Source organism: Xyrauchen texanus, chromosome 43 (genome assembly GCF_025860055.1).
Source record: "Xyrauchen texanus isolate HMW12.3.18 chromosome 43, RBS_HiC_50CHRs, whole genome shotgun sequence".
Taxonomy (NCBI): Eukaryota; Metazoa; Chordata; class Actinopteri; order Cypriniformes; family Catostomidae; genus Xyrauchen; species Xyrauchen texanus.
The window spans coordinates 7624003-7639457 of NC_068318.1; the positions used below are offsets into that span (position 1 = coordinate 7624003).

The 15455-nt window shown below is 36.8% G+C and overlaps 1 protein-coding gene across 1 annotated transcript in view; it reads right to left on the reverse strand.

Annotated features, from left to right (window-relative positions):
- Window positions 1-804: 804 nt before the first annotated feature.
- The window catches only part of LOC127635725 (mothers against decapentaplegic homolog 2-like), a 40238-nt gene continuing 25587 nt past the window's right edge, over window positions 805-15455 (reverse strand). The window contains exons 7-11 of the mRNA XM_052115960.1: window positions 14357-14410; window positions 6419-6631; window positions 5106-5243; window positions 4885-5029; window positions 805-1954 (exon numbers count right to left, since the gene is read on the reverse strand). Coding sequence (XP_051971920.1) covers window positions 1831-1954; window positions 4885-5029; window positions 5106-5243; window positions 6419-6631; window positions 14357-14410 — 674 coding nt within the window. The 3' untranslated portion in view covers window positions 805-1830. The remainder of the gene's footprint in view (window positions 1955-4884; window positions 5030-5105; window positions 5244-6418; window positions 6632-14356; window positions 14411-15455) is intronic.

Below are 15455 nucleotides of genomic sequence, written 5' to 3' on the forward strand. Positions count from 1 at the left end.
ATATATATTCACATTTATATGCATATATGTCTGGTCCACTTTCAGGTCTATTTGGTTTTCTTTCCACACCCTGTCAAAAATGGCAAGCAGAATGTTCCCAGTGTCTTATGGCCACTATGGGTCAGCTTTTCACTAGATGCACTTTTAAGTACAATCGCAAGAGTAGTACAGTCAATGAAGGAACATATGGAGACGAAGGTGGGAAGAGGGGAATGGATATTTGAAACGCCTGGTCACTGCCACAACAAGTAAAGAATAACGGACAGCTATATCACAGTCATTAGTAAAAAGTTGTACAACAAGCACGCACACTAAAGTTGCAGTTCTCCATCAAAGCAACCTGTTTGGAAGTCTTTTTTCCCAACAGCAAACCAAACGAACACTGCGATGCTTTCGTAGTATTTGACGCTAGGCTGAATTGCCCCTTCGGGTAACCACAACCTTGAGGGGTGGTGGAGTACACAGTATTTTTTATTTTTGGGTGAAAATAAGAGGAAAAGCAACTAAAGTAAAAATTCAGATGTATTTCAGATCGATTGGGGTTTTTATGGGCGAAGTGTTCAGCGGGATAACAGCTTGAATTGGAAATGGAAAAAAGAAAAGATCTCTGCTTATAAAACCTTCATGCTTAATAACGTTTTGTACGATCGAACATTTAATTATGAAGCAGTGTTCCTTTAAAAAGAGGGAGAGCTAAAAAAATATTCAATTCTAATAAAAAGGAAGAGCGCTTTAAAGATCTTAAATATATTTATATATAAAAATACATGAAAATACAAAAAGTAGCTAAAAGAAAAAGGGAAATCATGTAATTGTGAAGGACAACCTAGTTTACTGAACACTTAAAGCTTAAATACTTGGATTTGTGTTTTTTTATTTTTTTTTTTATGCAAGATTATGATTGCATGAGACCATTTTAATAACCTTTGAAAGTCTTTGTTCATTCTTAAAAACAAAAACAAAAAAATTTTTCCTGAAGAAAACAGACTCCAAAACCACTCTATAGCTAACTAGTGAATATTTCACCCAGTGAATAAAATGTTAAATAGGAAGGGTGGTTTAACCACACGGAAAGGAAGGTAAGAATTAAACATGGGTCTTTCTTTTTTTTTTTTTTTTTTTTGGTTTCCTGTCAACATTCCTATCAGTTTGCATCTGAATACAAGAAGCACGTCTTACAGCAGCATATCTCAAATCAAAGGCAACACTCTTATATAGTGGTTTGGCTATCTTTTAGCATTACTTTCAGAAATCGAAGTTGAGGACCATGACTTGGTCTTAACGCTTTAATTTACACAATTATTCCACGTGAATAAAATGAAAGAATGTTACTTTTTGCCAGAAAAAGTTAACTCCTTGAACAATCGAATTCAGATTGTTAAAGTCGGAGTATTCACTTCATTGTTTAACAGGGGAGCAGCTTTACTGCTACACAAGTGTGTGAAGTTATTTTCTGCCTTTCAGAACTTCCACACAACATACACACTATCCCTCCTTCTCAAAACAATAGAAAATAAAATAAAAAACCAATATACATTTAAAATTCTACAACTAACACATTTAATATTGAGGGATTTTAGGATAGAAAACAAGAGAATTAAAAGGTGCATGAAGCTGATGTGACAGCAGGTGCCGTGTTCGTTTCTGAATGGTGAGAACATCAGTGTTTTTGGGGGAGGCGTGGCATGCCAAGATAGACATAAAGGGTCACAAGTACTATGAATGGGGGGGGCTATTCTTTGAGTCTGTTATTCTTGGAGTTGTCATTTGAGATGATTGTAGAATCAGTCGTTTTTGGGTCAGAAGAGAGATGGAGCATCTTCATGGCGATTAGGACATACTGGAACATCGTACAGAGGGCGAGCCCATCTGGGTCAGAACCTTATCCAGCCACTGCAGGGGACCGTTCAGATGCAGCTCGATCCAGCAGGGAGTGCTTGTGACTGTCTGCCGTCTAATAAACACACAAGAACAGAACAGATAAGATTCATATACAACAATAGTTGGGACAGTATGGAAATGCTAATAAAAAAACAAGTGAACGGGGACATTTTTTAGGGTTTAAAAAAGGCAGAAATATGAAGCACTTGCATTAATTCTTCTGTAAAACCTCATGTAATGAGCTGTAAAGTAGTTAAAAATGTCATTTTAGGGTTTGTTGACATTACATCGTCATAGCAATTTACAATTAAGTTGTAAAATTGACTAACTTTACACAGAAAAGGTTAGTAAGTGATGTTATCACACTAAAATAATGTTCACACATACAGTGGATATAAAAAGTCAACACCCCCCGTTAAAATGCCAGGTTTTTGTGATGTAAAAGAATGACAAAGATAAATCATGTCAGAACCTTTTTCTACTTTTAATGTGACCTATAACGTGAACAATTCAATTGAAAAACAAACTGAAATCTTTGTGGGGGAAAAATGAAAAACCTTACAATAACCTTGTTGCATAAGTGTGCACCACCCTCTTATAACTGGGGATGTGGCTGTGTTCAGAATTTACCAATCACATTCAAACTCATGTTAAATAGAAGTCATTACACACATGCCATCATTTAAAGTGACTCTGATTAATCACAAATAAAGTTCAGCTGTTCTAGTAGGATTTTCCTGACATTTTCTTAGTTGCATCTCATGCTTCCAAAGCATCAGAGGGATCTCATTGTTGAAAGATATCAGTCAGGAGAAGGGTACAAAAGAATTTCCAAAGCATTAGATATACCATGGAACACAGTGAAGACAGTCATTAGGTGGAGAAAATATGGCACAACAGAGACATTACCAAGCACTGGACGTCCCAACAAAATTGGTGAAGACAAGAAGAAAACTGGTCAGGGAGTCTTCCAAGAGGCCTACAGCAACATTAAAGGAACTGCAGGAATTTCTGGCAAGTACTGGCTGTGTGCTACATGTGACAACAATCTCCCGTATTCTTCATATGAATGGGCTATGGGGTAGGGTGGCAAGACGGAAGCCTTTTCTTACAAATAAAAACATCCAAGCCTGGCTGAAGTTTGCAAAAACCAACATCAAGTCTCCCAAAATCACATGGGAAAATGTGTTATGGTCTGATGAAACCAAGGTTGAACTATTTGGCCATAATTCCAAAAAGTATGTTTGGCACAAAAACAACACCGCACATCACCCAAAGAACACCATACCCACAGTGAAGCATGGTGGTGGCAGCATCATGCTTTGGGGCTGTTTTTCTTCAGCTGGAACCGGGGCCTTAGTCAGGGTGGAGGGAATTATGAACAGTTCCAAATACAGGGCAATTTTGGCACAAAACCTTCAGGCGTCTGTTAGAAAGCTGAAGATGAAGAGGAAGTTCACCTTTCAGCACTACAACGACCCAAAGCATACATCCAAATCCACAAAAGCATGGCTTCACCAGAAGATGATTAACGGTTTTGAATGGCCCAGCCAGAGCCCAGACCTGAATCCAATTGAACATTTGTGGGGGTGATCTGAAGAGGGCTGTGCACAGGAGATGTCCTCGCAATCTGACAGATTTGGAGCACTTTTGCAAAGAAGAGTAGGCAAATATTGCCACGTAAAGATGTGCCATGCTAATAGACTCCTAACCAAAAAGACTGAGTGCTGTAATAAAATCAAAAGGTGCTTCAACAAAGTATTAGTTTAAGGGTGTGCACACTTATGCAACCAGGTTATTTGGAGTTTTTTTTATTTTTCCCCCTCAAAGATTGAATTTGTTCACGTTATAAGTCACATTAAAGGTGGAAAAAGTTCTGACATGATTTATCTTTGTCTCATTCTATCTTTGTCTAATATTTTAATGTTCAATTAAATGTACATTTTTATGGTAATCAATATTATGCCAAAAATTCTGTTGATTGAGCTTAATTTGTATTGAACCCAGAATATTCATTTAAGGCTTTATACTATGCAATGCACAAGCCATACATCAACACTGTCCAAAAGTGCAACTGACTTCTCTGGTGATGTTACAAAGTGGTAAACACTCGAATGTTCCAACTTTTTTGGAGCGTGTTGGAATTATCTGATTTGAAATGAGTGTATATATAAAAAACGAAAAATCTAAATGTTTAACATCCAAAAATGTGTAGTTGTAGTGATTTTAATATAGCACAGGGTTAAAAGAATTTACAAATCACTTTTTTATTTTTTATTAGCAAATAAGGTATTTATAGTGTATAAAAGTAGGGCTGGGCAATATGACAAAAAACAAAAACACAAATGCTGTTGATTTAGGATCAACTTGTAATTAACCCAGAATATTCCTTTAAGACTCTAAAGCAGTGTTCGCATTAACATGCACTGTGTAAACAGCATACCCTTTACCTTCATATAACAAGTGGCTTAGTGAGCAACGTATTCCACCACAAAAGGATATCTAATGCAATTCCCCCACAACTCTGCAGTAAATAACAAACATAACATCTCCGGCCAACTTCAAAAAATATGTTAACACAAAAAAAAAACAATTTCAGTTGCGCTGTTTCCTTAACTTTCCGTCGTAACCTGCTGCATCATTGCACTGCAATAGAAGAGTTTTCCTTTTTTACGTGATACTAAAGGAAAACTCTACTACACTTCAAAACTACACTTCAAAAACCTATCTTTCAGTCTTTCTGCAAAAACCCTGAAATAAGCCCAATGGGTATTAAGTGCATGTAAACAGGGGGTCAAAGACTGACTGGACTATTCATAAAAATTTTCCCTTTTGAGTTCCGCATATGAAAAAAATTTATCGAAGTTAGGATCACTGAGTGCGAGTAAATTACAATAGATTTTTGGGTAAACTATCCCTTAAATTGGAACTCCTATTAAATCAAACTTTTGTTAAATACTGTTTCATAGAACTAAATGTGATGCTTGCCAAACCTCTCCATACCTGTACTCGGCTCCCCAGCCTTTGACAAAACTCATGCGAATAGTGCACATCCTGGTCAACTGATATACAGCTTCAAAGCCCTGGTTCACTGACTGAGCCAGTAGTGCTGCAAACTCCTGGTTATTGAAGATCTTCAGGTTACAGCCTAAAGAAGACAATACAATCACCTCAATATGCATGACATAAATCAAAGTTGAAGCAAATTCTGAGGGATCTCTTACCTGGGGGGATTTTACAGACTGTCGCCGGGTGCCAGCCATACCTCTGATTACAGTTAGGGCTCTGAACGAAGATGGCGCTGTCGCTAAGACATTCAGCAAACACCTCCCCTCCAATATAATACAGTCTGACCCCTCGTCCTATTCAACACAAACACAACATAAAAAAATTATCCATGTGGCTATTGTCATCAACACTATTTCGATGTGTAAGCATAGTCTTTGCATATGACAACATTAATGTCCCTTTAATAAATGAAAGTAATTTTAGAGTGTTGGTAAATTCTATGGTCAACCAATATGTCAGTTTTGCCAATTAATTGGTGCTGATATCTACTTTTGGAATGATCGGTTATCGAAAGAATTTAACGCTGAGAATTTCTTTTTTTTTCACTCGTGGCTGGCATTGGAGCCTCTAGAAGTGAAATACACTCACCAAGCACTTTATTAGAAACACATGTACACCTACTTATTCATGCAATTATCTAATCAGCCAATTGTGTGGCAGCAGTGCAATACATCATGCAGATTTGAGTCAGGAGCTTCAGTTAATATTCTTATCAACCATCAGAATGGGGAAAAAACGTGACCTTAGTGATTTTGACCGTGGCATGACTTTTGGTGCCAGGCAGGCTGGTTTGAGTATTTCTGTAACTGCTGATCTCCAGGGATTTTTCACACACAACAGTTTCTAGAGTTTACACAGAATGGTGCCAAAAACAAACAAAAAAACATCCAGTGAGCGGCAGTTCTCGGAAATGCCTTGTTGATGAGAGGTATGACTGGTTTGAGCTAAAAGGCTACAGTAACTCACGTCAAACCATGAGGTAGCTGGGCTACAATAGCAAAAGACCACATTGGGCACTTTATTAGGACAATAGTTTTCCTAATAAAATGCTAAGTGAGAGTTTAAACAAATCACTGACACCTTGACGTACATGCATTGCGTCTTGAACCTCCTATCTGGTGAATGATGATCAAAAAGTCACCTGGACAATGTAAATTAATATATAGGCTATAAATACAACAACTTTATCTCATGAATGCTTATGTCATGCATTGTTTAACAGATTTAAGTCTCTGACCATTTATGGACAAATGTTTATTATTGGTATTATGGTTGCACAATGCACTATATCTGTGTTCATCACAGTATGGAAAGACCATAAAAATATTTTAAAAGCTATAGGCCAATTAATCGGTTATCATCTTTTTCCACTGTCTTTGTTATCATTACAGGCAAAATCGAATACTGAATTTGGGGTGAACAATTTCTTTAAATAAATGGGAAAATCGAGAAGACATGGCCGATGCACCTATATGTCTACGGGTCATCTCCACAGTGGCGTTGCGGTTGACATTGGACAGGAGACCAAGGCAGAATCGCTCTGAATTGGAGGGGTCTGTGAAGCCGTCCACAGTAAGAGAAGGCTGAGAGGCGTGGAATGTTTCACCAACTCGCTGGTTAAGTTCATAGTAAGCAATGGAGCACCAAAATGCAGGCTCTGAATAAGTCACTGGCTGCAGGTCTGTAACATAGAAGGGGAAAGACCAATATATTGAGAACAGACTTTGACAAACTTGCACAATTTTTTTTTACTATAGCACTGTGCATTGTGATTGTTTAACTGATATTTTTTTAGTTTAGCTACATGTTAGTATGAAATTCTCATCTTGTTCTAGACCAGAGAAGTTCAGTCCTGATCCTGGAGATCTACCTTCCTGCAGAGTTTTGTTCCAACCACACTCTAAAGCCCGTTGCACGCTGTACAATGCTTTTTTTCCACAAACCATGACACAAGTTCTATTCGAAATATGTATAGCTTGTCTAAACAATACACATCGTTAATTAGGGCTTTCCAGATTCAACTTTGCTATGCGTGATTCAAATTAAATGTTTCTTTTTTTGTTGTTTTGTATTCGTGCCATTCTAAACTAAAGTGTAAGAGCAGTATATATCTGTTAGGAGTGAAATTACATATGTTAGCCAGCAGGTGGTGGCAAAAGATCATTTTTGTGTGTATTATGAGCCAGTTGGTGATGTAAAGTGAATCCATAAGTCATTGTTTACATAGAACAGCGCTCTGTGATCGCTCGTATTACCACTACATTACTTAAGCTAGGACGTTGTTTTAAACGGCTTTAAATGAACAATTTCAGGATTAAGGCTCATTGCAGCTGAGAGAAACAACGGACTGTTTGATTACAGAACTCGAGGCACTTACAGAGTTTCCACACTGGATACACACTGTTTAAAAATGGCGGAGGAAGTCGCTGTTTCTATAGTGATCGACTCTTGCGTGGCTACCACGAAATAGGGACAAATACCCCCGCTTGGACACTACTTTTCCGCTGAGAAAGCTTACCTACAGAACGCTGACAGCATATCTGCTTGGGAGTGGCAACAGGTGACACACATGCTCCGTCTCTCTCTCTCGCTCTCTCTAACACACACACACATCAATCCATCCTTGTTTATCTAATAACTTGTTAGAAACAGCACAATACTATTTCTGAAGTGAACTTTTTGAATTACTAACGGAGGTTTGGACGCATCATTTGTTTTAAAGCAGCAATGTCAGATTCTGATCCATCGTGTAAGAAAGTAGTTCCATGCACAAATGCGTTTTTATGACCTTACTCGGTTTTTCCAATTTTTTTTAAAAGTAATTGTTCATTGAACTGTTGTATATAAGCAATATCACACTCACAATCGTGCTATATGGCCCTACATCAGCACTGCTGTAATTACCTACAGAACTCGGCCTGTGGCCAAATCACAGCAGTGCTGATGTAGGGCCATATCGTACTCTTGCTCGTGTGATATTACTTAATTATTCAATGACAAATGGTTCGTGTGGATCTAGTCTTTGGACACACATTACACTGAACAACTTTTACTCTCAACTCACTGTAACTACGTTTCCACCCAAGGATTTTTAGCAAAAAAAATAAATAAAAAAGCTGATGGAAATTTCATAATATTTTTCCATTTAACTCTAGTGCATAAACTAAGTCGATACTTCAAATGTCACGAAAAATTGGTTTGGAAACACTTTGTCGAGAAAATTGGCATTAATGCAAAAATGTTGTTTCATATGACAGAATTTACACCAATCGTTAACCTGTGTTAATTATGACAAGTTATACATCCATGAAAGCCAATGTACATGATTATGGATATTTTAATAGCATATAGATCCGATGTTGCAAACATGACATTTCCAGGAGTGCCAACACATATATCTCAAATTATACACATTGACAGTGCACGGAGATCAAACGTATGGCCACTGTTTGTGATTAATTTAATCGTGGTAGCCATCTGTTTACTTATTAAAGTTTCTTTTCCACACCATTCAAAATAATAGACAGCAGTCACGGAATTAGCCACAATACAATTTATTTTTTATAAATGTCTATGTCTAAAGATATTTAAAATTAAATATAAACACACAATACAAGGAGAAAACCTTCAGTATGCTTTTTGGAAAACTAACATAGCCCAATTCTATAAAAAAATATTTATACATTTGAAAAAATGCTGTCAAAATTCCCAGTATTAAATAAATAAATTACCAAACGAAAAAAGCAATAAATAAAAAAAAAAATTATTACCAAAATTAATTTTATATATTTTTAGACCTATATATACCTTTTCTTAGCTAACTCAAATTAGCCTTACCCTGTTCTTTAGATGAAAAAGTCAGCTGAATGACATCCTCAGAATGTTCTACACATGTATTCAAGAATATAAACTATCAGAATTATTTGTCCAATGAGTTCACATTTTGAACATTTAAATATTTTAAATCTAACCCTCTTTCCCTTGGATCGCATTTGTTGAGCTTATTCAGAAAAAGTAAATTATGACATTAAATTAATTTGAGATGACAATCAAGTTCAGTTGGTCATTAAAAGTTGCTGGACAAATATGCGGGACATAATGCAGTTGTGATGGCAATGCTTTTGATTAGATGATTGTTCAAAATAGCCTACTGAATATCAGGAATGTATCATATGTAAACCCTGGTATTACACCGCATACATTTTTCTTTAATACCTGTGCGCACAGCATATACTCATCGATGGATGATCCTTATACTAAAGACCGAAAGTTTCCCCCACTACTTTTGCTGACAGGTCGCCAGCTTGAACAGGGCCATTCCGAATCGCGTTCAGGTCTGAACCGGTGGCAGCCTGCGATAGGCGCAACATCAGGACCAATATTACAGTCCTATCAGAAGGGCAACTGTTCCCATTTGATTTCAATTCCTCCTCTTCTGATTGAATTTATTTGAGAAATTGAAATGACAGTATGCGGTCTAATTTCAATGAATTTTCTCAATATTCTCCCCGTTTTACCAAAATATAGGAGGAAAAAAATTAGGGACATCTGGGAGGTGAATTAGCGATCAACACACATTTATGTATGGAAACAACTTAAGGACAGATTTCTTTTGCAATAAACAAAAACGTATGCGACACTGTTTTTTTTAGGCGTGACGTCATCACGCACACCATTTGTATCGATAAAAGTTCATTTGAATGGAAACAGGCAGATAACGGCAAATTTCACAAAACTTTTTTTTTTTTACACATTTTCACTTTGTCGATAACAAAACAGCACAAAAAGTGGACTGAGACTAGGCTACTGAAATTATGTAAATATTTACCAGCCGGTTGCCAAAAATATACAGTACATTTTAGTCACATAGCACGAAATTTGGCTGCAAATGCGAATGATTTCCTCTCATTGTAGTGGAAGGTTACGCATAGAGTATAAGACTGATCTTATATTGATTGAATCAAGAATATCAAGATTCAAAATAAAGATCACGTTCCAAAAGAAAATCTATATTTTAACTCACCCCTAACATTAAACCTGTCTCATTAAAAAAAAAAAAAAAAAAAAAGTTTAACATGATTTGCACCCTTTCAATGCAAATATTTGCACTGACAACAATATTACAAATCTTTTTATAAATTACCTAATGATTACGACGCATCGTCAAATCTAATTTGTGGTGAAAATTAGATCGGATTTCATTATTTTGGAATTATCATTTTCTAAAATATACACAAAAACTATTCAAGGTTTTTACCAAACCTTCTTAATTTAAGACAGTACAGACATGCACCAGACTTGAGCACACATGCATGTAGTACCAAGGAAGTCTGACATACGTGTGTGGCTGCAAATATAAACAAAAAAAAATAACCATTATAAATGTCAAGTGCATTATAAATCCAATAGAAATAAAGGATATTTGTTGTAACAATTAGAGGTCGACCGATTAATCGGTTTATTAGGCAGGCGCATCTGTGGGCAGCCTAGTGTTGTTGTGGAACACGTGTTCGACGCACGCTGCCCCTAGAGTCATTTTCCAGCAGAGTGAGCAGACCTCATCCAGTGCCTCAAGGAAGGAGCACTTCTTAATTTTTTTTAAAAAAATTAAAAACTTTTGATATGTTACTGCCAACTTCAAGAAAAAACGCGACAAACGCGATAGTTGACATGACGTTCGGCTACTTTGCATATTGATAGCGTAGTTGAAGTTGCATTATCACAGCAGAAGGGTTGCTATCGTGTCACAATAAGCAAGCAAGCATTTTGCAATTACAGACAGTGAATCTGAGACTTTTATTTGTTCTGTTTCTGTGTCTTATATTTGAGAGGGTTGTCACTCAATGCAGAGAAATAAGTAATAAAAATATACCAACACAGTATAGGCTATTGAAGGACTGGCTTTGGTAAGCTCGGACGTTACCGGTTCTGCTGTCGGTACTGGAGAAATTAAGAAAATACATTTATTATTGCTATGAAGAGAAAGTTATTTTATCTCGCCAGCCATTTCTATGTATAATAATATGAAACCATTTGTCTGTGATGCAATTTAGCTATTCGCAGTCAGAGAGAGAGAGAGAGAGAGAGAGAGAGAGAGAGCGAGATCTCGCTCATGCGGTGCCACAGCGAGCACAACAAGAGCCCAGCTTAATGAGTGACAGAACTAAACATTCAAACATAGCCTGGTTTAGATCTGTGATATTAGTCTGATATTATTTTAGATTTCGCCTTCCAAAGATTATAAAAAGAATATTTATACATAAGTCGCATTCTGTCTAGCACAACTTCCTTCCCTTCACAGCGGTGCACTGACATTTCTCCCTAAAACTCAAACTTAACGTCAGAATCAGCACGATCGGTGATTGTTGTAAAATGCAGTCTAGCTACTGTTGCTAAATTGCGGGACGCGTTTAATAATAAAAAGAGCGCAAGAGATACCGTTCCCAAAGCGACGCAGCTCTGAAACACACGCAAAGAGACAAGCAAAGTATAGGCTACTTTGGGTTTCATGCGTCTAAACGATCAACTATACACAAAAGTATGTCAAAACGACCGGCTTGGAGATTCACTTAAACACAGTTTATGTCTTAAATGGACGTAGTTATGGAAATAGTTGGGAGAAAATATGCTGCATCAGGAGCCTATTAGATCTGAACTCGGTCTTAAAGGGGAAGCAGTCTATATAAACATGCTGACGATTGAGCCATTACTGCGAATCAAACAACAAAAGGCAAAGAGAAAATCACTTCCAGCTCTTGAATGAATAACTTTTGCATTAATGAGCATTAATCAATCTATGATAAAATATGCAGTGTTATTTTACAATTGATTACTTTATTAGATTTCTTTTTAGACCACACCGTGAACAGTAATGTTAGTAGACCTTCCTGAAATTAAATCACTGTGCCTATATAACGTTTATATTTGTGTATATATATATATATATATATATATATATATATATATATATATATATATATAACAAAAAGAACCGTTAAGAATACTGTTAAAGTACCGGATCGATAAGCAGTATCGGTAAGATAGTAATACCATTAAAACCTTAACGATACCCATCCCTAGTTATGCCTGTGCTTCTCTTGGATGCTCTGAATATTGGATTACGTGTCTGGATTGCACCTTAATTAAAGCTGCATTTGGATCTCAACCTTCGTGTCTCTGAGCAGTTCAGTAACACCTGCTTTGTTTATTTAATATATTTGTTATACATTATTTATACAATATGTTTTTACATTATACATTTTTAATTTTAAGTGTACAAGTGCAGATTGGTCACGTGTTCAATAAATGTATTTGTTGAGAAATGTTGTCTATCTTAAGTAATTATTTGTGTTACATTTTATCTTTCAAATAAAAGGTTTAAATAAGAGGTTAAAAACAAGCACATATCGGCCAAAATAAATCGGCAGCATTAATCGGCCATCGGCCGACCCGGATTTCAAAAGATCTGCATCGGCCTGAAAAAACCAATATCGGTCGACATCTAGTAACAATGACTTGATGCAAACACACTCAGCTTGTGTGTAAACTATGGAATAGGCGTAAGAGGCACATTACATCTGTGTATAATGCAGAGTTAACATTTATTGCACTTATTATTAATTGTCACAACTATTAGTTGTTTATAAAGGCGGTATTACACGGTATGCGGTAACAGAGTTCCCTATTCATTTTCAATGGGAGTGGCGGAGTTTATCCAGGCTATTTTTAGTTAAATTCTTTTATGAAGAAATTCCATTTTATGGAGATATAAAAATCTATTTAATGTAGCCGGGGAAGAAAGCACCATCAATGAACTTACAACACTTGGTCAAATGGACACAACAGTTAAGTACACAAAAAGCAAAACAGCAGCATAATCTTTCTTATTTAGAAGCGAACTTTCTTTTCCTTCAATCTCACGTGCACTGTGTCTCTTGAAATAAGTTTCTTGTAAACAGAGGCGGTATCTGTATCAAATCGGGAATGGATATTGTAACGATGATAGACTGTTAAATTGCATAATCTATGCATTAAAATTCTTCTGCCAGATTGATGCATTGCGATTGCATTTTTACACCCCTAATGCAGTATTATTAAAATTTTGTGTGTAAACTAGGAAGTCAGAAAATCCACAGGTGTCTTTAAATGCTCAATCATCATGGTCAATAGTAACCAAGTCTGAGCTAAGATGTATATCATTCCATCTGACATAAGTGGCAACTAATGTTGTGCTTTAACCCAAGACATTATACCCAAATCTGGGATCTTCTTATGCTTTGACAAATAACAAATATAAAAGGACAGAAAACTATCGTACAGTGTGCAATAGGTTTAACACAGCAGACAGGAATTATCAAGCTAACCTAAAACGTTTTGCTTATTTGGAGCTATACTCTGCAGGAACTAGATCTCCAGGACCGAGAACCCCAGCTTTAGACCAATTGTAGATGTTTAAGATGTTTTAAGAGAAAGTTAATCCAAAAATGAAAAATCTCTCATTATTTACTCACCCTCACGATATCCTAGGCGTGTATGACTTTCTTTCTTCACCAGAACACATTTTAAGAAAAAAAAATAAAAATAAATTAAATTTCTCAGCTCAGTAGGTCCTTAAAATGCAAGTGGTGATCTGATTTTTGAAACAACAAAATTCACAGACAGTCAGCATAAACATCATCGATACGCCTCCATCAGTTAATGTGTCTTCTAAAGTGACATGATCAATATTTAAGTACTTTTTCATGAACTCCAAATCATGCTTCCGTTCAGCAGCAGTATGCGTGACGTGTTCGCATTAGCATTTGAAACACGCAAGAACTGATGCATGTGCGTCACAGCCAGAAGAGCAGCGCTGTTTACAAGTGAGGAACATTGTCCAAGGTTGTATGTAGGTTGTTTTGGTTTAGATCTGTATTCATCTGTTTCTTTACTCACAATGGTGCGTTTCTGTTCTTATCCTGGATGTCTCAATCAAGGGGAGAACGTGAGATTACGTCCGTATCATGACAACGGTAATACGTCACACGAAAGACCACATGAAATCCACCCTATCTTGAAGCTAACCAGAAGCGATGGATTATAGTTAACAAGTACTTCAATATTTATATTTTTTCTCACCAAAAGTGACCGTGTCACTTTAGAAGACATTAATTTAACTGCTGGAGATGTATGGATGACGTTTATTCTGGCTGTCTGTGAATTTTGGAGCTTCAAAAATCAGATCACCATTCATTTGCATTTGAAGGACCCAATGAGCTCAGAAATCTTTGGAATTTTCTTCACATGTGTTTTGGTGAAGAAAGAAAGTCATACACACCTGGGATATCATGAGGGTGAGTAAATGAGAGAATTTTCATTTTGAGGTGAACTATCCCTTTAAAAATAAAGATAAGCATTTAGTTCTTACCCATGGCATGATTGACAGGTGAGAGTGTGCTCGGCGACAGTTCCGCAGGAGAACCTGACAAAAAGAGGAGGTTTTTTTATTTACAATAACAGAGCTAATAGCAGCACAGGGTGGTGCTATACAGTTGCTAAGGTGTTGCGAGTGTTTTTTCCCATGTTGCCATTCTAGTGTTCTGGATGGTTGCTTAGTGGCCCAGCCAAAAGAGGCCACGCAAGTCTCCATTCAAAAGCCTATGTATTTTTTGGCCTGTTTTAGGGACCACATTTACATGCACTTAAAAAAACGTTTTTTTTTTTTGTTTTTTTTTAATTGCCGTTCTGAAATGTCATGTAAACGAGAACACCGTTTTGTGTAAGACCATATGCGGCTTACATAAAAGGTTTTTGAGCAGTGCATGAGCAGACCGGATAACAAACATCATAGGATGGAGCCCAACAAGTCAAAACAGCGGAAAGTATTCAACATTTCTGAGTACAGTGGGAAAAACACACACATTATTAACTACTCCCATTTACACTCAACAAGCACTTTATTAGGAACACTATGGTCCGTCTGACAAAAACAATCATGCATTGGTCAAAATTACTGAGATCAAATTTTTTCCCCATTCTGATGGCTGATGTGAATATTACCTGAAGCTACTAACTCATATCTGCATGACTATGCATTGCACTTCTGCCCCACGATTGGCTGATTAGATAATCGCATGAATATGTAGGTGTACAGGTGTTCCTAATAAAGTGCTCCGTGAGTGTATACACACCGACGTGTCCCTAATCAGAGTTTACATAAGAGGGAAACCCCACTTCTGCAGTGCAATTCCCCTAAAGGTCACAATATAAAAAGTTAAGGAGACAAACACGGCAACATATCTGGAATATCTGGAAAAGAATGGAAGCAACAGAAAAACAAATAGCGAAGCTTTACATGGATGCCATGTTTTTTATTTACACAAGCATCACGGGGAACTTGCTGTAAAGAAAGCTGCATGTATCCGGCAGTAAAGAGTACGGCGCTTACACAGTGCATGTAAATGGCAATGCCACTTTTTCACTATAAGCTGCTTTTTGGTGTCTATGTAAACGTAGCCTCTGTCTGT